Consider the following 24,916-nt stretch of genomic DNA (forward strand, 5'->3'; position numbering starts at 1 on the left):
CAAAGGAAATGATAAGAGTGGAAAGTTGGCATGAAGGTCTGCTTACATAGCATTAATATTTGCCGTCCTCATGTAGCAGAAATTGATAGACTGAAATTGATAATAAGCAACATTGTACACCCCTAAGATATTGCTGTTTCCCCTGTAGAAGATAAATACAGTGGATCCTTGTTATCTGCTGGGGTTTGGATCCAGGAACCCCCTTGAATAAGAAAATCCATGTATGCTCAAGTCTCATTAAATACAATGGCATAGCAAAATGGTGTCCCTTATATAAAATGGGAAAATCAAGGTTTGATACTTGAAATTTATACCTTTTTTGAATATTTTCAAGCCGTGGATGCTTGAATCCGTGTATTAAAAAATCCATTGATAAGTTGGGCCAACTGTATACACACTTTGAGCCTGATCCCCTCTGATTCAGCTTTTGGGAAAGCTACTGGCAATCCTTGCAGTCTTGGAGCTTCTCTCTACAATCCTTTTAGCTTTGATTTTCTGATCTGTTTTTCTTCATTATGGAGGACAACTGCTCCTGTCTTTCCCCACAAGACTTGTAAATCAGAATTCCCTGTCCTTATCCTAATTCTGAAATGGCATTGCTGGTGTTAACTAATGGGAAAGCTTGCTATTGAGTGCCATCTGTGTGATGCCATCTGGCATACAGGAGTAGAGCAGGCTGTATTCCAATAAAGCATAGAATTCACAGCAATGCTTCTAAAGAGCCAAGAGTTCTTTAGAACTCTTGTCTGTACTCCCTGCATTTTCCAAACTAAACCTGTTTCAAAGCACATAAGGAATAAACTTATAGGTAAACCCGAAGGAATGCTAGCACACACTATTTATGTATTTCTTTTCAATGTCAGTTTCTTTGTTTTGCTCCCCTCCTCCAATAATGACCTTGGTTTTATTAACAACAATAATGCCTTCTCCAAGCAGTCTCCAAATGCATGCTCTTTTTTTAAAGCAGCACTTCTTTGTAGTCCAAGCCATTAGTCTTTAGTTCTCAAGATTTATTTAGTGCTGACTTTAATTTGCATCATTGCAGAATCATTCGGAGTAACTATTTTTAAAAATGTCATGTGTTACAGGATAAAGTTTTCATAGTTCTGTCAGTCCACATGCAGGATGCAAAAGTTGCCCAGCATTGGCTCCCTTCTGGAGAGCATATGAAATATGCTGTCTGAAAATAGGCTTGTTTCTAGGCCTGCATGTGTGGTTTGAGTGTTGGACTATGACTCTGTAAGGACAGGGTTCGATTTCTGCTTGGCCATGAAACCTACTGGGTGACTTTGCTCTCATGCTCTCATTCTCAGGAGAAGGCCATGGCAAACCTCTTCTGAACAAATATTGCCAAAAAAACACCAGAATAGGTTCGCCTTAGGGTTCCCATAAGTTGGAAACAACATGAAGGTATACAGCACAACATACACATGTAATTAATTCTGGAGTGTTCAGTAGCTTGAATCTGCAACTATTAAATTTTAAAAGCATGTATCTTTCTGAAATTTCCTTAATTTAATCATACAAAATAATAATTTACGGTTCAGTGCTATGGATATTTGAATATTAAGTTCAGTGAGGCTTATTTCCAAGTACATGTATATGTAGTGGATCACAGACTCTGTTTTTGTTTAATTTTTGTTCAATTAAAGAAAGTAACCAAAATATTTTACACCTGAAAACAAGACATTTCTCTGGCAAGAGTCCCTATTCCTATAATAGTAATGGGATAACTATTATTTTTTGTTTAAGTATTTATAGAATGTACTGGGAAACAATGTTTTTCTTTTTAAAAACCCAGAATACTTAAAAGGAACTGCTTTAAAACATACATACATAGTATAAAGCAAAAATACATAAGTATAATAGGGAGAAAAGCAGCAGGTAGGACAGAAGGCTGGAATGCACTCACCTCTTTAAAAAAGAAGAAAAAGAAAGAAAGAATTAATGAATGTGTGCATAAAAAAAGAAGTATGCTCTAATGCTTGGAAGGCTTTCAATCAGAGGAGAAAGAGTAAATATAATTTTATTGAAATGATTTGACATTGCTGCAAAGAAAGGGATACCTTTTCACTTGCTTTTCCATTTGTACAATTCCAAGGGGTCTTCATTGTGCATTACAGAGTCTATTTTGGTTGGAACTAGCCACTGGATTTAGACCTACGAATTTTAATTTTCTGTTTTTAATCTTTTTCTATTCATGCCTTCGTATTTCCATTTTAGTTTTCATATAAAATAATGTTTTACTTTACTATATTAAACAGAGTGCTTTTTGTTCAGCATAAACCAGAGAATGCCTTTCTTTCTACCACACACCTGACTTCTCAGTCTGATACTTTCTTGTTCTGACTTCTCATTGTTCCACGTAGGTTTCCTTTGAGATATCAGTAGAAGCCCGGAGTTGCCCTGCTGAGAATACCTCTCATACATTTACTATCAAGCCAGACTGGTTCCGGGACACTTTAGAAGTGACTGTCACATACAACTGCACCTGTGGATGTACCAAACAAACTGAGTACAACAGCAGCAAGTGTAGTGGAAATGGCACACATGTGTGTGGCTTATGTGAATGTGATCCGGGCCACGTGGGCGCCAAGTGTGAGTGCGAGGAGGGGGAGAGTGGGAGCATGTACCAGAATATGTGCCGTGAGGCTGAAGGGAAGCGTATCTGCAATGGCCGAGGGGAATGCTCTTGCAACCACTGTGTCTGCTATGAAAGTGAATTTGGAAAGATCTACGGCTTGTTCTGTGAGTGTGATGACTTCTCCTGTCCAAGATACAAGGGCATTCTCTGCTCAGGTAAGTGTAATCCATTTATTTGCCTTGCTCAGATAGTATAAAAATTCTCAAAAGTCTGAGCCTGTTGGGAAGGTAGTGCAAGATTTCCTTTTGCTCTGAGCAATTCTGTTCATAGTTGCCTTAAATAGAAACATATTGTACTTTCAGTAGCAAGCTAGTAGACCATGGCCTCTTCTATGCATTTTCCTCCTGCAGAAGTACATCCAAACATCATGCTCACCATATAAAACTAAGTGGCATAATCGCTTTATGCTGATCAGGTACCTAGAACTACAAATACCTTAAATATCTGGTGAAACAAGACATTTTCTCCTCCCCTTGTGAATATTTAGATCTGTAGATTGTGATCTGGAAAGAAAGCTAATTATGTGAAATATGTGTGGAAACCCACATATTTGTGTTGTTAGATCATGACTTCTGCGCTCATAATTTGGGAGAGAAAGAGGAGATATGGAGCAGTAATCAATACTTGTGAATTTGCAGTAATGTGTATATCAGATATTTAGAGCTGGCAGTCATATAGTTGGGATATATACATCTGGTGAAAGAATTAAAAAGTCTACTGCACATGCAGAAGCACAAGCGGTTTCATATGCACCAGGAGTAAAGGTTGCATGGTACTTTGAATGTTGTGGAGTCTTAAGGGGCTGTGCAGACTGCCCGTGAAGGGGTGGCCTGCAGCTGCCTTCGTCTTTGCCAGATTGGGGCCATGGCAATTGCATGCTGCAGCCCTGATCTGGTGTTTCTGTGGTGCAAAAAGGAGCCACAAAAAGCAGCTCGTTTTTGCACCCTGGAAAGGGCAGTGCGGCTTTACGGTGCTTCTTTGATGCTGTGTCATCTAGATGCAGCTCCAGAGGAGCGCTGTGCTGCCGCATGCAGCCAGCCTGGGGGCAGAGCTGGGTTGTGCGTCATGTGGATGCCATGCCCCAACTCTGCTCCCAGGCTGGCCTTTCCCACTGGTCTGCACAGCCCCTAACCCTCATTGCCCCTAGTTAGCATAGCCAATTGTGAAGGATGAAGGGAACTGTAATTCAATATGTTGAAGACAATATATTTCCATTATTGCTATGTGTCATCACATTCTCGGACATGAAGCTTTCTAGAAATAAGGGGACAATAAAAGTGATAGATAAGGGACAGGCAAAAGTGAGACGCATGACTTTGAAGGAAGAAGTAACGAGAAAACTTTGAAGTGACTGTGAGACTTTGGAGTTCATTCAGTTCCTATCCCTGAAAGCCTCAGAAAGAGATTGTGTAGTCCAGAAAAACCACCATGCAAAAATGACACATAATTACCTTGGGCTGTGCTGCAGTGGCTACTTTTTAAGCAGTCATCTGAGCCTGAGTCATACTGTGAACACTCATGAGTCCCATGCAGATGTTAAGGGTGAAAGTTTAAACAAAATACAAAAGAATTGAGAGTTTCAGAAAAGGAAACAAAGGAGATGAGGTGAAAGATCATGGCTGACATTAAGCTTTAGCTAAGATAATTTCCTCTTTCTGCAGTTCACTTTCCTCTTTTTTCCCAATGCGAATGCCAAGATGGCACCTGGTAACTGAGACTTACTGTATGTCTGGCATCCTCGTGTTCTCACTAGTCATGAGACAATGCATGTGACAGAGCATTTTTCTAACAACGTAGCAAGTACTCCTTATTGCAGTTGGTAATGTTTTGAAACTTTAGCAGTGTAACCGAGTACTTGAGTCACATTAACTGCAAAAGATGCACTAGTTTTCATTCTCTTTGCTTTTACCTTTGGACAAAATATAAGGAATGGTATGAGAGAATGAAATTAAAAGCTTTCACGGCTGGCATCCATAGTTTTTGTGAGTTTTTCAGGCTATGTGCCCATGTTCTGGAAGAGTTTATTCCTGACGTTTCGCCAGCATCTTCAAAGAATGAAGGTAATGGCAGAATGCCAGAACACAGCCATGTAGCCTGAAAAAAACCACAGAAAACTAGATTTGAGAGAACTTCCTAAAATTTAAAACTACTTATCTTTAAACCAGCACCCTTTAAAATTTTCTGGTATGCTTGTAAATGCTTCATGTATGTATGTAGTCACTCTTCAGAACATTCTCCAAAACAGTGTTGGACAGCTTGTTGTCCTCCCAGATGTTGTTGGATAGTAGCTCCCAACTCTGAATATGCTGGTTTTGGATTATGAGAATTGCAGTTCAACAGCATGTGAATGTCAATATCCCTCTTCTGAGAAATCAGCATTATTATCCGCCATTGGAGGGATGTGGAAGAAAAATATGATTTGGGTGGAGGGAAAATATGATTTGGCATAGAAAGAGTGTCATACAGAAAACATACAGAAAATATTTGCTGAATAAGAGGGAGATGTGCTTACATGATTATATAGTTCTGGGAACAGGTTAAAGAAAACATATACACCTGTAAGTGGTTGCATTAAAGGATACAGTGTATAACATAACAGCCAAAAATTCTGAATTACAGCAGGAAGTACAAATTCTAGCATGAGAACATAGCAGCAAATATTAACTCATTGGATGAACTTTAGAAGCCCTAGGTCTTGAGGGAAATAGCAAAAGTGGAAACAAATCTGAATTTTGGCTATTGCATGCCAGCCAAAAGGACAAAATGTTAACAGTAGAGTTTGGGAGCTATGGCAGGTCTACAAGCCAGTTTTCTGCCACTGGGAAATTCTGGGGATTGTACCAGTTGCCAGGGGAGGGGGAAGGATTGGAACTGGCTGGAAATACACTCTGGTTTTGGAAAACAGATTATTCTATACAAAAAAATATTGTGCTGGGGGGGGGCATTGATTGTTGCTCTTGGAGAGATATTAAATATGTGGCATTCAAATTCAGAAGAATGGGAGCATTCTGAGGAGGATCCAGATATTTTGCAAAGACAATCAATGGCAGAAAGACAGCTTAAAAACAGATCAAGAAATTTGATAATGATGCATGTCTGCAAAATTCTTGAAAAAATATCACTGAAGCCATAATTGCAGAAGTATAATGTTTTGATTGTGAATTTGCAGGGTTCATACAAGGTTCTTCTTACTATGCAGGAATAAGTTGAAAACATGTTTTATAGGATGATGACTTGGGGTCTGGAAACTTTCCCAGGAGTGATTCAGTATAAGTTTAATCACAGTTCAAATCAAAATGCGACACTGTGGTTTGTGGATGAAAGTAATATACATGTGGGCAATGAATCCTAAACCACATGGAGTGTTGAGTCATGTCAACAATGTATTTATATTTCAAGAAAATATAATAAGATTATTCACATACTTTGTGGGAAAACATTAGGATGATTGGGGAAACAACAAAAGGCTATTATGAACATTCAAAATAACATTTTAAATATGGAACAATTGTTGACTTGATGACAGTTAACAGCAAGGACAGAGGAAAGAGTCTGGGGACAGAAAACCCAAAATTGCAAAATCTATTTGAGGTCAGTTTGCTGATGTAGGTTGGAAATATTCTCAGTTAGATTTCCTGCAGGTTAAAACTTTGGTGGTGTCGACAAAGGTCAAGATCCAAGCAATTGTCAACATACTTTTGTCTTTTGTTGTTTTAAGGAGATGCTGGGTTGGTTGTATGATTGGAAGCTGGTAAAATAAGTGTGAAGTTTGGACAAACAATTTCTCACTGTTGAATTAGACATTATTTCTCGGGCAGTATTATAGTATGGTGTGGATTATAATATAGGCCCCATACAGACAGGCCAAAATAAAGCTGCTTCAGGTCACTTTGGAGGTATGGTATGCTGTTAAAATGCTGCATGCATCCTAAGAGTCCAGAAGCCGCGCCAAAGCCACGATCCAGTCCTAAGGACTGGAGCACAGCTTTGGCACAGCTTCCGGACTCTTAGGACACATGCATCATTTAAACGGCATACCTGCAAAGTGACCTGAAGCAGCTTTATTTTGGCAGTCTGTATGGGGCCATAGTGTGTCTACAGGTAAGCATGAAAAGTAGTGAGAAATTTATATGCTAGATTGCAAGAAAGAGGCTGTGGTTGATGTCAGTTGTAAAGGTAAAGATTTTCCCTTGACATGAATGTCTAGTCGTAACCAACTGTAGAGGGCTGTGCTCAACTCCATTTCTAAGCTGAAGACCCAGCGTTGTCCGAGGACTGCTCTGGTGGTCATGTGGCCAGTATGACTGCACCAAACGCTGTTACCTTCCCACTGAGAAGTGGTGCCTACCTATCTACTTGCATTTGCATGCTTTCAAACTGCTAGGTTGGCAGAAGCTGGGACTAGTGACAGGAGCTCACTTCTTCAATGCAGCACGCAGGCCTTGAACTGCCACCTTCTGATATTTCAGTCGTTAGAATTGGCATCTTAACCACTAACCCACCACATTCCCCCTATTCTACTGATCTAATAGTCCTTTCAAGAACAGTGTGGAACTTTGTACAAGATGGGATTTTTTCCATCTTCTGAATGAATATGCAGAGGCTCATATGGCAGATCTGAGATTGCTTAATAATAAGAATCACAACTCAAATGGCATTTGCACCTGCCACTTTATATTTGTTAAACCATATTAGAGAAATAATAGACACTATTTTCCCTATTTATATGCACTTATAAGTGTATATGAAAAGATAAGACGTTTCTGTATTTTTTTTTTAACCTGGGTGCTTCTAATATAACATATCATTGCTTGAAACTCTAATGTATATCCAACAGCATGCAATATTAAGCTAGAATCCATATATGACAGCTAAAAACCAGATTTGTAAATAACCATAGAATCATTTCTAATATATTAAGGTCATTTTGAATTTTGATCCATAATTATACTTTATTTACACTAGCACCAGTGTGTTTGCTACTGAGGAGGAGGAGTCCTAAACTATTTTCTCTGTGATGATATAAGAAGGACAGTTTGGGCCATATATCCTGCTGGATTTTTCTCTCTCAGTTTCCTAAAGAAACATTTATTTAGTTGTTAAATGAAAGATCATCAGAAAATTGACCTGGCTATTAAAAGTACACATTTCTAATATGATATCCACATTGTGTGTATTTTCACTCATCACACTTCAAGTTAGCTTTTCAGATTTATGGACTGTGGATATATTTTAAAAGAGTGAGTCAGAATTGGGATCTGGTCTCCTCCTTTCAAGAGCTAGTGGGGTGTAATGGTTGGACTATGACTCTGGAGACCAGGATTCAGATCCCCACTCAGCCATGGAAACCCACTGGGTGACATGGGGTAAGTCATACTCTCTTAGCTTCAGAGGAAGGTAAACACTTATCCCCTATGAATAAATCTTGACAAGAAAAATCCATGATAGCTTCATCTTAGGCTCACCATAAGTCAGAAATGACTTCACGGCACATGACAATAACTACTACTACTTTCAGTGAGTCGTAAAAAGGATTAGGCCTGGCATGCAGCCATTCACTGTTGCCCCATGGGGTAAGGGGAGAAATGTGAGGTCAAGATTTAGGTCCCTCAGATTTAATAAGCACTGACAGGAACAGCAGGAAATGGCGCCCTGTTGTTTATCCTGAGTTATAGTGTGGTGGCCACTGTGGTGTATATTAGCATTTGCGGACACTGTTTTATTTGGCATCACCAGTATCATCAGCTTTGGTTTTTGTTTCATTATTGGGTGTCCCTGTGTTTGCCTTAATGTTGTCTACCTTGTAGCCTTCAGAGGCTTATGGAGTCAATTTGCCTCTGTCTCCACTACACAGACATATCTTTTCCTGATGTTCTTTCTAACTTCCACCACTTCTTGGTTTTCTTTTGTAGAAGGTTAAGGAGAGGTCACTTTTCCTGGGGAGAGCTGTCTGTTGCCCATCCTTGGAATAAGGCAATGGAATATTAACATGACAAACAGCTCTATTCTTCTTACCACACAGCTTGTAAAAAGCAGCACATTTCTCCATAGCATGAATTCACAACAGACATAGGCAAGACTATTGTACACTGGATTTTTCCAACATGACAGAGCAAAGTGAATTTGTGTCTTCAAGTCACTTCCAACTTACAGTGACCCTAAAGCAAACTTATCACCAGGGTTTTCTTGGCAAGATTTGTTCAAAGCGAATGGTTTATGGACCCATTTACAGTGCCTTATGTACAGTAATAGACTGTGCACCTGCTTTTGACATCGAGAGCCCTTTTACACAGATGGTCAACGAAATGCAGCGGCCTTAGGTTTGGTTCTCCTGCACCTCTTATATTATTTGCCACCCTGGGATTTAGTCTGGAGATGGATTATACAAATGTAGAACCATGAGAAACAGGATAACTGCCCCTTCAAATGTGTATCCTATTGTGCATTTTCTTCATTGCATTCCTTCCGGTGTGCTACACACTAGGATTTATACTCTTCTGAAAGCAGCAATGTGCTGTTAATCTGAATCTGAACTCATATGTGCATACTATGTTACTTTTAATGGAGTCAGGGCTACAGTGTACATCCAAGTACACTACCCCTTTAATGAAGACAGTGTAAAATCTGCATTGTCTTTGATCTGCATTGTCCTTGTTGGACATGCATTTGGAAGTGAATTTCCCTCCATCTCTCCTGGATCAGATTTTTGGGGCAGGGTGTGGTGGTTGAAGAGGGTGGGGAGGGAGTTCTGAATTGGAGGAATATACTGTTTCCCTTGGTGCACATCCTACAGTTCTGATCTTCCCTCCTCCAAAAACACAGCCATTCACTTTTGGTAAGCTGTATCCTAAAGCATCAACAGCTAAGTGTCAAATTCACTTCTTGCATGCTGGTTAGCTCTGTGACAGGCAAGAGAAGCTGGTTTCTTCCCAAGATAGCACTCCTTTTGCACAACAGGCACTCCCAATATGCATTCCTTTCCACCCAGGGGCTCTCTTGCATCTGTAGGCAGATCCACCCAGCAAAAACATGATTGCTGAAGCATATTCCACACTATATTTTGAACTCTGAAGTGACACCCTGTACCACTAAAATTATTCCATGGTGGAAGGAAAAGCTTGGTTCGCAGTTTGACCAGTGCCAACCCCGACTTCCATCAAGAAATAAGAAGAGGACTGGGATTGAGAAGGACTGCTATGAAAGAACTGGACAAGATCATAACGTGTAAAGACTTAACTTCAAACATTAAAGTGAGGATAGTTCAAGCCATTGTATTCCCCATCACCATGCACAGATGTGAGAACTGGACAGTGAAAAAAGCTGATAAGAAGAAAATCAACATCATTTGAGATGTGGTGCTGTAGAAGAGTGCTGAGGATTCCATGGACAGCCAAGAAGACAAATAAATGGGTTCTACAATAGATGAAGCCCAAACTCCCCCTGGAGGCCAGGATGACTAACCATGGCCCCATTCCCACTGGGCTATAAAGCGACGAATCTTGCTGCAAGTCTGGCTCGGATCGCGTTCCCGAGTTGTATTTGAATCACGTCCATTGTTCCCATTACAAAAAAGAGCAAACGGACTTGGTTTTACTTGATCCATGTTCTTGTTCCCATTGATATTTCTCTGTTGTATTTTGATGCGGGCTTTTTTGTTCCCCATTCCCATTGCCTGTCTGGAACCAGTTTTTTCTTTTTTAAGCTGTCAATCAAGCTCTTAGGCGATTAGATGTCACAGTGATGTCAGTTGCTTCGATCCATTTTGACGCGGGCTATTTTTGTTCCCTGTTCCCATTTGCATCTTTCAAACTTGTTTTCTGTTTGTTTGTTTTTAGCGGTCAATGGATTGCTGAAGCGCCTGAGCGCTTGGGTGGCTAGGCATCATTGTGATTGGAAGAGGGGAAGAAGAAGAGGAGGAAGAACATGAAGAAGGGGGGAGATGAGGGGGCTGGCTTGGTGGCTAGAAAATTGGAGGAGACAGACTGGCAGTGCAAATCCACTGAAAGTAAAGGCAACCCCCCCCCCCCCCCCCTTGAAGAAACTATGCCAAGGGAACTCTGCAGGGTTGCCATAAGTCAGAAAGGAGTTGAAGGCACACAATAACAACAACAACAGAAGAGGAAGAAGAGGTGAAGAAAAAGAGGAGGAGGAGGAAGAAGAAGGGGGAAGAAGAGGGGGGCTGGCTTTGGTGGCTAGAGAATTGGAGGAGACAGATTGGCCATGCAAACCCATTGGGAGACCTTGGGCAAGACACAGCCTCTTAGGAGAAAGTAAAGGCAGCCCCCCTCTGAAGCACAAAACTCTGCAGGGTCGCTATAAGTCCGAAAGGAGTTGAAGGCACACAACAACAACAACAGAAGAGGAGGAAGGGGGAGGAGGGAGGAGGAAGAAGATAAAAAAGAAGAGGAGAAAGAGGGGAAGAAGAAGAGGAGAAGCAGGAGGAAGAGAAATAAGAAGGGCCCAGCCGGCCAGCAATAAACCCCAACTCCCAGCACTCGGGGCAGGGGAGCGTGCACACACGAGAAAGAAAGGCTGCATCCACACTCTTGGCACTGCTTTCACTCTTTTCTGGTTCTAGGCTATGGAATTCTGGGAGTTGGAGTATGTTGTCGGGCCCAGAGTGGAAGAGGAGGAGGAGGAAGAGGAGCAAAAAGAAGAGGAGGAGGAGCAAGAGGGGAGGAGGAGGAGGAGGAAGAATAAAAGGGGATCAAATTCAGATCCAAAGGTCTTCTTGTGTGTGTGTGCGTGCGTGCGTGCGTGTGCGCCTAGTCCCACAACAAATTCCAACTCCAGGAGGGGCAGGCAGGGGAGCACACACACACGTGCATGCCAGAGAGAGAGAGAGAGACTGAGGCTGCATCTACATTGGAGAAATCAACTGGTTTGGCATTGCTTTTAAGCATCCTGGCTCAAGGCTATGGCATTCTGAGAATTGGAGTTTATTGTGGGCCCAACTCCCAGAATTCCATAGCCTAGAGCCAGGAAACAGTGAAAGCGGTGCCAAACCGGGTGATTTCTCCAGTGTAGATACAGCCTAAGTCTTTCTGTCTCCCTCTCTTTGGGGTCCCCTTGGCCCAGCCTAGCTGTGGGCCTGCTACACATGCGATCACTTCCCGCACCACCGTGGAAAGGCTGCGCGAACGGGGAAGTGGCATCGGGAATGCCAGGAAAGAGAACAAAGCAAGTGACATCCAGTCCCTTTAACACTGGCCCTCCCATCCCAAAATACCCAGATCAGACACCCGATGTTCCTATTAATTTACCCTGGATCAGACACGGTCCCTCGCAAAAGAACCGCTGGAAACTGCCTCTGCCCCACTAGCTATGCAGGGACAAGTTACCATTGTGATCATTTTTTAAAGTTTAAATAAAATCTTTGCTGATTGAGTGCCCCAAGGTGTACTGTTATATTTCTGCTTTTATTTGTCCCAATCTGTTGGTTTAAAAAAAATCCAGTAAAAGTAACTCTGTTCTTTGCATTAAATTATGATTCCAGAAAACCTTACTTGAAATTAACAATACATTTTATTCTTTTTTGGCATTCCTCTGCATTACAGTACTCTGTAACAATAGTGGTGGAACCACTGATATAGTCCTGTTTAGTAAAAGAGACAACACACACAGCATTAGTGTGGGAATGGTGTATTAAACCATTGGCAGTGGATGGAAGCTGGGATGAATATAACAGGAAGGATTACTCTTTGGGGTATGTGTATGTTTTAATTGACTGAAAAAGCACTAAAGTGCTATCCTGACATATCCTGTTCATTCATGTCTTAAACTGTACAAAGTAGAAGCAACTGTTCAGCATCTGAATGAACCTGGCAGCAACTATGAAGACAGGAGATGTATATATGCAAGGCCTCTTAAGAAATGAATGCCTCATTGTACTGACTTTCATACTAATGTACTAACTTTTTAAAAATCTAAAAGACCAGTCGGTAAGTGGAACTGATAATCTAAATAATCTAAATGGTTATTTCAGTGTACTGCAAAATGTTATTTGTGTATGTCTAGGATGAAAAGGTAAATATTTTCATTTGTATTGAAAGGCTTGCAATCCATGGAGGCCCCTTTTCAGGGGAAGAGAAAAACAAACCTATTGCTCAAAATAATCCAGAAGAAGATGATTATTAAAGTATAGGAGTTAAGGAGAGAGACACCAGTGCATAAAACTTCTCCCCTTAGTATATCCATTCAACTCAATATGCCATGTTGCTTTGCTATTTCATGGACAGGGGTGCTAAAATAAATAGAAGTATAAAATAAAGTACCTCACATTCCCCTTTCTACAGTTTTTTTTAAATGCTATTGCCTCTGCTAACCCCTGCTGGGGATCCAAAAGGTAGTTCTGGTTCTAGTTTTGTCTTGGGCCTGCTACTTGTGGTCTTGCCTCTGCCTCACTAGCTATGCAGGGACAAGTTACCATTGTAACTTTCAACATTCATTGTACTAATTGAATTCACTCTTAACTTCTAAGAGTTTGTCAAAAAGCAGTGAAAATTTTGTGGGACTTCATAATTTCCTTCTCTTTATTTCACATCTTTCCCCTTACTTGTCCATGTTCACCTTATATCCTAGCTCAGCTTACATCAGTTATACATTCATCATTCTCATGCATAAATTCATGGATTTAAGGGACATTGGGTGACCATTTTAGTCAGAGACAAAACAGAATATTTTGTGGTGTAGAGGTTTTACCTCTTACTTGTCTTTTATTATCCCAAGCATGTATGGTTTTCTTCTGATGCCTGTTGAGGCATAGGCTGTTGAATCCTTTGCTTGTGAAGATTTCTGAAGCTACACATCCTGGTAAACCAGGGGAAGTGGGACAATGTGGGACTCTCCATGTGTTCTTAAACTACAACTCCAAGCAGCTCAAATGGCTAATGTTCATGGGAATTGCAGCTCTGCAGCAAGCAGTATATACAAGGCCATACATTCTCCAGCCTTCATTTATATGGGCATGGGCAACTGTAGTAAGGCTATGGGCCAAATTAGTGCCCCTAGGTGCCTCCACCACATGGACTGCCAAAAGCATACCCTCTAAGTGGCCAGGATTCTGTTTTGGGTTTTGATATGTTGTTACAGTATGACCCCCTTATCCATGGTACCAGACCTGAGGTTTTCACTTACCCATGTCTGAAAAAATATGGTTACTCTAGGCATCTAGAGGCACTACTTTATGATTAATTGCAATGGAAATATAGGGTTTATTGTTATCAATGATTTCCAGTATTCTGCTGTAACTCTGGGAATGTATTCCCCCATGAATATATGGATCATACTATATTTTAAGATGCAGGGAGGCCTGCTATGTATTTCAAAATGTATTCACTTTTTTGCCTTTCCCAGGAAAAAAAAGTTAGTCTTGGGAGAGGAGGACATCAGCCACCCAATCAGCCAGGGTGGTGGTGGCAGTTGGGGCATATGTAGCACCAGCGTTGCCCTTTGCTCAAACCTCTCGAGATGGTTGCTTAGCCAAGGATAGGAGAGATCAAATGAGATTGCAAGAGTCTCAATTCTGTAGGGATTTGGTGACACTCAAGTAATTCCAACAACTTTCTCATCCTTGTTTTGTATGAACAGACAGCTGAAGGATAAATTTAAGTGGCAGAGTTTAAAACTGTTCATAAATCGCCACTTCTTTTCTCACCAGCTGTGCACCATCAACCATGTTCTGATCATTAAAAGGTGTTCAAGGAACTCAACACAGAAAAATAGACTAGTTTGTTCTCCTCACAGCAAAACTCTTTATAATCATATTAGGTGAGGCAGCCTAATTTGTGTGGTCTCCAACTCTTTATCATTCTCAGCATAAAGGATTAGTGTAGCTCTCACCTTACATTGGCACACCACCATAGTATCCAACTCAAAGGCCATTAAACTCAAGGGCCAGTCATGCTAGAAATTGGATGCACACAGTGAATAACACAGATAATTTTAAAATGGGAACAAAGAAATGTATAAATAAAGTTTTCATGTTGTATTGTGAATTTAAACAGACCTTTCTCATTGCCATTGAATTTCCTTGTTTCTTGATGCCTTATTTGAGAACATCAATAACGGCTATTTTCTTAAATCTCACTATTGTCTAACTTCCAGATCCATGAACATACTGTTTTGAAAATCTTCCCAGTCCTTAACTGAGTTTACATAGATGCTTTTGATATTTGAGAACATGCTCCTCTTTTCTTTTCTTTTCTTTTCCTTTTGTTCCATTGCACTGGATGTTTGGATGTGTTTTTGAACACTTGTTAGCCAAAATATTACATCAGAGTGTATGTCTGTATGTGCATTTCCACATCCTTCCTAGGAGTGTAATTCAGACCATGAAGTAATAGCTTGGCTCAGCTTGATACAGGAAAGGAAGAGAAATGAGGGTGTGCTCATGGGTGGAACACACCATCCTTTTCCTTCTCCAAGGAGCCTAGAGAAGCCATATCTTCATGGTTTAAAGTGTCTAATCTCTCCCCTTACCACCAGTAAGAAGGAGAAGCAGCCTCTCCTGGGACTTGACAGCTGTGGGTGGGTTTTGAGATGTAGCGCAAGGGTGAGGGAATGTGCCCCATCAAATGAGGACATATGTGCACACAAGCTGTACTTAACCATACTCATATCACTAATAGGATGCCAGCTTTTGTTTTAAGAGACATACTGAAAATGCTCAGGAGGTGGTGAGGTATGTATGTGTGAGTATGCATGAGAGTACAAATATGTAGAGAAGAATGGGGTTTGTTGTCAATGATACTTTTCTGCTGTTTCACTTGCATGCCCAGTCATGTATCTGTGTATTTTGCATCCTCAACGATTAAAACAAGAGAGGTTACAAGGAGCAGAACAAGAGCTACAATACATTTTCTTCTTTCTCTACTCTTGTTTCCTTTTTATAAGGGGTCTAAGTGGGTGGTTTAGGCAAAAGGCACAGTGGCACTTTAAATCAATTATCCTTTAATATGGTATGAGCTTAAAGGAGAACAGCAAGAGGTGGGGTTATATACACATGGACTGATACTCAAGTATGGCTTGTTAAATCAAGTTGACATGGTAAAAATTGAAGTGCAATGTAAATCACACTACCTAATGGTGTATAAACATCACTGGAACACATAAGTGGATTGTGTTAGCAAGCAGTGTTTCCATTGTGAGATTATCTTAGTGAAAACTCAAAAGGATTAAAAAAAATCTACATGACTTCAGTGTGTGAACAAGTTGAACAAATATCAGAATGTTGATGATATGAAGCTCCTTGGTTGCAGGGAAAAAACGGAATGCAATAATTTTTGCTAAGGAAGGGCTTCATCTTGAACAGATGTCAGTGTCGTAAGAGGGACACGTATGAAGGGATGGACCTCTGCTTCTGCAGACTGCTAAATTAATTCCAGTCATTTTCCTAACACTTGCTGAGACTGTCAAAACGAGGGTCTGTGTGTGATGACAGGAAGTGAAAATATTATACCACTGGTATGTATGCCAAAACACTAATTCAAAACAAGCATCATTGGGAATTACTGGATAAATGCAGCATTCCTTGTGAAATGAAAATGCTTGCTTCTTCCCTCATGCAGTTATATAATAATAATAATAATAATAATATATTTATAGCCCGCTTTCCCAGGGTAGATCAAAGCGGGTTACAGCAAAGCAAAAGGAAATACAAAACAGAATACAAAACATACAGTATAAACATCATAAAAACAGCTCATTACGTTAAAACACTATAAAAATACGAACAGCAGAAAAAACCAGAAAAAACAAACTAGCTGAATGAGACCATTGTATAACAGGGGAGAACAGCATGAAGTCAGGACACATGGGGGAAAGCTTGTCGGAAGAGAAAGGTCTTTAGTTCCTTCCTATAGAGATCAAGAGAGGTGACGGAGCGGAGCTCATTGGGAAGAGAGTTCCAGAGCTGTGGGGCCGAGATAGAAAACGCCCTTTGTGCAGTCAAGGTGTATTTTGACTTAGGAACCCTTAACAAGTGCTTCCCGGCCGATCTGAGAGTGCGGGGCGGATTATATGGGGAGAGGTGGTCCTCCAAGTACCCTGGGCCCAAGCCATTTAGGGCTTTATTTAATATTTAATTAAATACATTTAATATGTATTTAATATTTGAATAGGATGAGTTTGATGAAATATTTGCTTTGTCTCAGGCAAGGGTGGCTGTGGTTTTATTCTATGACAGCATACAGTTGTACTATTTGTGTGCTACAAGGATTCTGTGACTGGATTTGACTGCTTTTTATATTCAGTCGTGTTGAGCAGGTGAGAGGCAAACTGCCAAAATACTCAGAGGAGGAATAGCTTACAAAGTTTCCAGCAGGTGTTGTTTTTACATAAGCATCATGAACCCTCTCTTGGTGATGTGTTTATATAATCATCATTGATCCTCTCCACTAATTCTTTATTATACTGCTTATTTCCCCTAATTGTTGGCATTCATAAAGAGGGAAGATGAGCAATCATGTGGAAAAGTTAGTCCAATTTTATTTGTCCTGCACTTCTAAGGTTTCTGCTTTTGTGCCCACTCCCCATTTCTAAATGTTAGTCAGAATGCTCAATTACATAGATTGCTTTATTTTTATTCCCACTATGGGTACCTTATAGGTAGGGCTGCCAGGTGAAATAAGAGACAGGACTCCCATACCTTTGATGGTTATTTAGAACAGGACATTTCAATGGATATCATTTAACTGAGAAACAATACTTGCTGAAATTCCTTATGCTACACAACTGTTAAAGGTACAGGAGCCCTGTTCCTTATTTCACCTGGTAAACGCTTATTTCCTATGAACCCAGTTCATAGGAAGTGGGAGACATAGTTCTTAGTTTTATTTACAAGCTTCTAGATTTTAAAAGTCTGTGCCACATTTCAGAAAGCAACTCTGCCATTTCACATGTGTTAAATGTTTAATGCTAGATTGTGATGAGCACATCTTTTTGCTTTATTTCTATTTCATTCCATTTCATTTCAGTTGTTTTAAAATTTTAATTCTGGGGTTTTCTGTCTGAAAAGTATTGCAGAAAATTATATTGTTCACACTTTCGGGTTGGTTTTATGTTTTAGTGACAGATCATATGATTTGGTGTATATTATTAGCAATTCTTTTGAGTGGGGTGGTGGTGGGTTATTCTGTAATTTGTCTGGACCTCTTTAGTCTACTAAACCTGAAGCTGAGACATCTCTGTGTGTGCATGTGCATGCACATGTTTGTGCAGGAATAAAAGCTACGTAGTTCAAATTGAACAAATTTTGACTGCTTACAGATTTTTGACTGCAAGTGTAAAAATGAAATGAGAACAAGAACCAAATTGTCATCTGGTTATAAATTTTCATTTGGTGATTGAGTTGGCAAATGAAATAAAACAGACAAGGCAACCCTCTGTGACTGAATGCAGAATGCAGATCTGTCACCCCTTCCAGGACTGTGTGTATGTGCGCATGTATTTCAAAGAAGCTGCTGCAAACTCAGGAGAAATAGCTTGCAGAACAAGTACTGTCTTGCCCAAAATTCACTGCATGAGCTTGGTTAATTGTGCCATTTTGGAATGCAGATAGAAGTTAGAGATTCTGCCTTGCTGAGTAATGGAAAAAACCTAAGAGGAAGTAGCTTAATTTGCATGCCTAAGCAGTCATTCCTTCTCAGTACACACCCTCATAAACTCAAACATCCACACTTTCCAAAGTTCAAAGCCTCTTGCTACCTCTTCCATTACAGATTAGGCATTTTAACAGTTTTTATCTATTATATCCCCCTAAACATGGGCCCAAGTTGTATCCCCCTCCTAAACATGGGCTCGTTGAGCCCCCAGGGCAGCCAAATCAGTGGTTTCCAAACTTTGGTCCTCCAGATGTTCGGCATTCACTTCTCAGAATTCCTGACTGTAGGCCAGCTGGCTGGGGCTTCTGGGAAATGAAGTTCCAAACACCTGGAGGACCAAAGTTTGGGTATCACTGAGCTAAATCAATGAAGTTGAAGGCTTTTGTGACCAGCATCCATAGTTTTTTGTGGGTTTTTCAGGCTATGTGGCCATGTTCTAGAAGAGTTTATTCCTGACATTTTGCCAGCATCTTCAGAGATGCCAGCCACAAATGCTGGCGAAACGTCAGGAATAAACTCTTCTAGAATAGCCCATTATATGGGGTAATTCTCACATCTTCAGTGTTTCCATGTCAGGTATGTAAAAATTGAACCATCCATTTTAATCTAATTATAAAACCCAAGGGGCAAACTATGAAGCCCCGCATGTGCCCTTGTGAACAAATTAGAGAAAACCACAGCGTGCAAGTTGGTATTTGAAGCTGAGCCAAATAACTTTAATTGGACTGTGCTCTTGAGGCTGCTGTGAAAAGCCAAAGGCAGAGGAAGGGAGAAAGGGGAGGGGGGGAAGAGATGAAGGAGAGCTGACCTCTTTGCTGTGCCTTTTCATTTAACAAGGATGCATGCAGAAAGCGCGGCAGAGGAGGCCAAGACAATGTCTTGCCAAATGCTTGAGTGACAGCATATCTCTCCAGTTCTTGATTTTGTTTTGTTTCATTAGCAGCAGTGGGCTGTTTTTCATGAATGTTTGGAATTTTGCATGTCTGGCTCAATCCCGTCTGCCAACCCCCTTGTTGAGATGAGGAATATACAAATGCATGTTAGGCAGTTGTGGTGGGAAGCCTTCCACAACTTTCAGCCTTTACTACGTTGTTAAGACACTCTGGAATAATCTCTGTGAAAAGAAGGGATTTGCTGTTCTGCTGTGTCTTTTCTCATCTCTTGAGGAAATCAGAAGGCAGTGAAAAGTATGGTGGTTGGTTAGATTGGCAGCTGTGATCTTGTATGCCAGTAAATCACATTGTATATCATGGCATAGATTTGGCATTAGGGTTGCATAGTATAAACCTCTCCATGCAGCACCAATTTCAGCAAGGGCACAGGGCATGTGCACTGATTATGCTTCACAATCCTTATGTTGAATGACAACAGCCAATGACCCAAATGAGGGAGTACTACTTACCAATTTCAGCAACGTATCACATGTGCATGTCCTCTTCCCTGACCCTGAACTGTGTAGAGATGTTTGCACATTTGACAAAAAGCCCAATTAATTAGGGGAAATTGTGGAACGTTACAACACCAGCAGGATTCTGGTCTAGCATATGCTGTGAGAGGACCTGGCAAATCTTCTCTATCACCAGATGTGATTCCTATTCCAAAGCTTCCATTTGAGAGAAACATTTTCTCCCAGTAAGGATAACTGTGGTCACATCAGGACAGTACTTATGCCTATCTTATATGATTGCTGCAAGGATTACTGCAATGAGAGTCCTGTAAAGCAGCTCAATCATGTTTTCTTACTACTGCAGGTAAAAGACAGAGGCTGTAAGATCATGGTTTACAAAGGCCTTATAATGATTTCTTACCCTCCTAGCCTTTAAAGTTGTTCATACATTATGACAGGTCTCAATTTTTTTCCCCTGAAAGACTATGGATGCATCCACACTGCAGAAACAATCCAGTCCGATGCCACCCCAACTGTCATGGCTGCATGCTATGGATTTTTGGGAAATAACATTTGTGGTGGCACCAGAGCTCTCTGATAGCGGAAACTAAATGTCTTACAAAAATACGATTCCCAGAAACCCAGAGCACTGAGGACAGGTATCAGTTTCATTGCAAGAATAGTTTAGAATTATTATTACAGTTATGCATCAAAATGGCAATGGCATAAAGTGCATTAACTGATGCACTCTTAATATGCTGGTTTTCACACCCTTAAAATGTCAGTCAGCCATGCAATGATTGTGTAATTTTTTTGTACTGAACAGTCTTGTGCACTTCATTATTATTATTATTATTATTAACCTTTATTTATGAAGCGCTATAAATTTACACAGCGCTGTACATGCAATCTTTTTAGTTAGACGGTTCCCTGCCCTTGGGCTTACAATCTAAAAAGACATGACACAGAAGGAGAAGGGAGTGGTGGCGGGAAAGGGTAAGAGGTCCAGCAGTTCCTCTCTACCTCCGAGGCCTGGACCAAGGCAGATGGACTGGAGGGAGGGCTTGGCTTCAAAATGGAAGGTTAATCATTTTCCAGGGAAAATACATACTCTCAAGTGGGATAATACATATACAATACATAGCAATACAGGAAATGGATCGATAAACAGGCAACAAAAGAACATCAGATAGTAAGCGACAATTATGCAATGCCTGGGAAGGCTTCTCTGAACAGGATGGTTTTCAACTCCGTTTTGAAGCTGGTTAAAGAAGTGATGGCTCTTGCTTGTGGGGGAAGAAGGTTCCAGGAGTGAGGCGCAGCAAGTGAAAAGGGGTGAATCCGGGATGGGGCAGAGGAAATCCTGGGCTGAGATAGAAGACCTTGACTACCAGAACGGAGGGCCCTGGTGGGAAGGTGAGGAGAAAGAAGGTCTGATAAGTAAGGAGGGGCCAGTCCATGGAGGGCTTTGAATGTCGACAGCAGGAGCTTATACTGAATGCGGAAAGGGAGAGGGAGCCAGTGAAGGGATGCCAACACAGGAGAGATGTGGTCAGAGCGGTGGGTGGAAGTGATAATGTGTGCAGCTGAATGCTGAACAGAGATTAAAGGACGGAGGTGAGAAAGAGGAAGCCCAGCCAGGAGGACATTACAGTAATCAAGTCATGAGATCACTAGGGCATGGACCAGGATCTTGGCAGAAGAGGCGGAGAGATATGGTTGGATTTTGGCAATATTGTACAAAAAGAATCTACAAGTCTTGGCTGTGGTCTGGATCTGAGGGATACACGACAGTGAAGAGTCAAAGATAAAACCAAGACTGCGGGCTTGCTGGACTGGTTGAATGGAAATGTTGTCCACAGAGAGAGAAAAGGAGTGTTGAAGGGTGGGCTTAGGAGGAAAGACAAGAAGCTCTGTCTTGGACATGTTGAGCTTCAAACGCCGATGGCGCATCCACTGTGAGACAGCTGTGAGGCAAGATGAGACTTGCTGTTCAAGCCTTGGAGAAAGGTCAGGGGCAGAAAGATACAGCTGGGTGTCATCGGCATACAGATGGTAGGAAAAGCCAAAAGAGCTGATGAGTTTTCCTAAGGACAGTGTGTAGAGAGAAAACAGAAGGGGACTCAGAACAGAGCCCTGGGGAACTCCAACAGATAAGAGAACAGAGGATGAAGTCTGACCACCTGTGACCACTGCAAAAGATCTGTCTGACAAATAAGATTTAAACCAGTCGAGAACAGAGTCTGAGAACCCAAGGTCAGAGAGTATGTCAATTAGGAGACAGTGATCAACGGTGTCAAAGGCTGCAGACAAATCAAGAAGGATGAGAACAGAGTAAAGGCCATTAGCCTTGGCCTGTAAAAGGTCATTCGAGATCTTAGTGAGAGCTGTCTCTGTGGAATGCCTTGGGCGGAAACCAGACTGAAAGGGATCAAGGATGGAGTTGGTTTCAAGAAACTTAAGACAGTGCGAATAAACAACCCATTCCAAAACCTTAGAAAGAAAGGGAAGAAGAGAAATCGGATGATAGCTAGACAAAGAGGAGGGGTCAAGAGAAGGTTTTTTCAGAATTGGGGAAATGAGAGCATGTTTGAAGTCTGACGGGAAGGAGCCTGTAGAGAGAGAGAGATTGAAGATATGGAGAAGCGAGGGCAGAAAGGAGGGAGCTATAGAGATTAGAAGACGAGTAGGAAATGGATCAAGAGGACAGGTTGCAGGTTTGGAAGAGTTCAGAAGTGTAGAGAGTTCATCCAAAGAGGCAGGAGGAAAGACAGAAAATTTGTTAGGCGAAGGCGATAGAAGATTAAGAGCAGAAGAAGAATCAGGAGGGACTATCTCAGAGTGAATAGTGGTAATTTTAGAGATGAAATAGTTAGCAAAGTCATTAGGAGAGAATGATGAAGAGACAGGAGGAGAGGGAGGTTTAAGCAACAAGTTGAAGATGGAGAACAAACGCTGCGGGCGCCTCTCATTGGCGGAGATCAATGATTTGTAATAATTCTGTTTTGCCATAGAGAGGGCGCGTGAGAAGGAAGAAAGAACAAATTTGAAATGGATAAAATCAGCCCACTCTTTGGACTTTCTCCAAAGACATTCGGCCGCTCTAGAGCAGGACCGGAGAAACTTAATGTTGGGGGTAAGCCAGGGCTGAGGTCTAGTCTAGCACTTGCAGGGCTAAATCTCCCTCTTCATCGAGGAGGAAATTCTCACATTTGTCTTTGATCACATGTAATATAGTCACAAAAACTGCTTGAATGTGAAGCTGTCATATTGATGTGCTCATGTCAGTAGGTCTGTGATGGCTATAAAGCAGCTCCCATCTTAATACGAGCTGTTCACATACAACTGTTCCCCAAAAGTAGTAACCATTTTTTGCAGGGGTACCACAAACATGCAGTCAGAAAGGTCAGTGACAGAGTGGTGAAAATCACACAATCTACACAGAGGTCCATTTCATTTAAAACGTTCATACCATGATGATTGTTGACTATGGAAAGTTTTACAGAGGTTTCTGCATCTTAGTCATGAATAAATGGACTTGCTTCAAAATTCAAGTTGTGGAATTATTTTGATTAGGTTGACAGAAAAAGGACAAATGTTTGCAAGATTTCAAGTCCTTTTGCCTTCTATAGGCAGTTACTACAAAAGGAAAGTGATGGAGAGATGTGAGTTGATCTTGAAGTTATGTTGCCTGCATGATTGTTTAAGTTGTTTGGAAAGGAAACAATTGCAGATTCCCCAAAAGGGGTTATTTTGTAACTCACTGTTACATAATAAGCCCTTTGTTACTGTTGTTGGGCTCAGTCCTACAGTGCACTCATCCAACAGTCTGTGTTTTATCATGCGTAGGCCTGTAAAATAAACCCCAGTGAAGGTGATCAGCTGAGGAAGTAGGCAGAAGTTGATCAGTTGAGTAAGTAGGCAGAAGAGAGGTCTAACACACACACCCTGTGCTTTCCCACCGAACACCTGATTGATGGTTGTTTTGCAGGGCTATATCATATGTGTGTGTAACCAGATCCTGCAGTGGCTCGCTTAAGGATAAAGTTCTGTAACCAAGGTGTGCATACAGGGGAACCCTGATTCAAGAAATCCATGCTAGATTAGGGTTTGGTTAATTTCTTATTTTTTAGGCTGTTCTCTTGCAAGCCATTGATGGTATAAAGCACAGAGAGCTGCTGAGAATATTGCATGCAAGCCTTCCAATTAACAATCTGCCATTTTAAAAAAGAGCACTCTAATAAAGTAGGCTATTAATTTTAAACAAAGCTTTTAGATTACAGCTTTTAGCTGGAAAGCTGGAAATATCTGGCGCTTTAGAGTTGGAATAGAAAAAAACTGCTTACTATAAAGTTGCATTTGGAACATGAAAAGAATTTCTACTAAATGGCATCAATAAATCAGATGCAAAACCAAAATAAATAATGTATGAAGCTATTTTATAAAATGCAAGGAACATCTTTAAAAATTATCAGCCCTAGAAAGCAAGATGCATTTGATGCCATTTTAAAAAAACCCAACAATAACTCATAAATATGTATATGTTATATGTTTCATGTATGTACAAACATAAATATATTTTAAAAACAAATTTGCTATTTGTATCTTTCCTAACATATGTTTGCAGTTTTGTTTCAGCTGAATAATTCTGAAACAGGTTTTGCAAAGCTTTGCATAAACATGCATTTTAAAGACACTGAAAAAAGGAGAATACATTCAAGTCTATATTAGTTACTCACTCATGGTATGCAACTTTGATCATAAACCATAAACAAGGTTTTAGAATGCACATTTTCTTCTTTGTCTGACATAGCACTCTTCCAGATTACTAGGCAGACTTTATTTATGACTATTGTAGCATTTGTTTTTAGAGCTGGAATGCTTCAGCAGGACACCACATTACATAGAGCAGGGGTAGGCAACCTTTTTGAGCAGGGGGCTGGGTTGCTGTCCCTCAGACAGCTCGGGGGGGCCGAAGCCAGGGGGTGGAGCTTCCACCCTCCAGGGGTGGGGCCGCACGCCGGGGGCGGAGCTTCCTCCGAAGCCCCGCAGGGAGGAGGAGGCGTGTGCCTGCCCTCACCTCCTTGGTCCCTTTCTGGCCAAACACCCCCAACCTGCATTCCAAAACACACACAACAGCACATTTGTGCATTTCACATGGCTTTACTTAACGTGGCCTCTTGCATATTTCAGAGGCTTATTCCAAAACCAAACCCCTTAGGTTTAACACTTAGCATGGTTTAACATGGTTATGCATATTGAACATGTCAAGGTGGTTTCACC

The 24,916-nt window shown here is 41.0% G+C and overlaps 1 protein-coding gene across 4 annotated transcripts in view; it reads left to right on the plus strand.

Annotated features, from left to right (window-relative positions):
• Window positions 1-24,916, plus strand: part of LOC149313953 (integrin beta-5-like) — a 114,676-nt gene that overhangs the window by 66,548 nt on the left and 23,212 nt on the right. For all 4 annotated transcript variants that reach the window (XM_089520227.1, XM_089520228.1, XM_089520229.1 and 1 more), the window contains one exon: window positions 2,370-2,799. In XM_089520227.1, coding sequence (XP_089376353.1) covers window positions 2,370-2,799 — 430 coding nt within the window. The remainder of the gene's footprint in view (window positions 1-2,369; window positions 2,800-24,916) is intronic.

This window comes from Sceloporus occidentalis, unplaced genomic scaffold (genome assembly GCF_023333645.1).
Source record: "Sceloporus occidentalis isolate IW3139 unplaced genomic scaffold, rSceOcc1.0.p SCAF_4, whole genome shotgun sequence".
NCBI classification, from domain to species: Eukaryota; Metazoa; Chordata; class Lepidosauria; order Squamata; family Phrynosomatidae; genus Sceloporus; species Sceloporus occidentalis.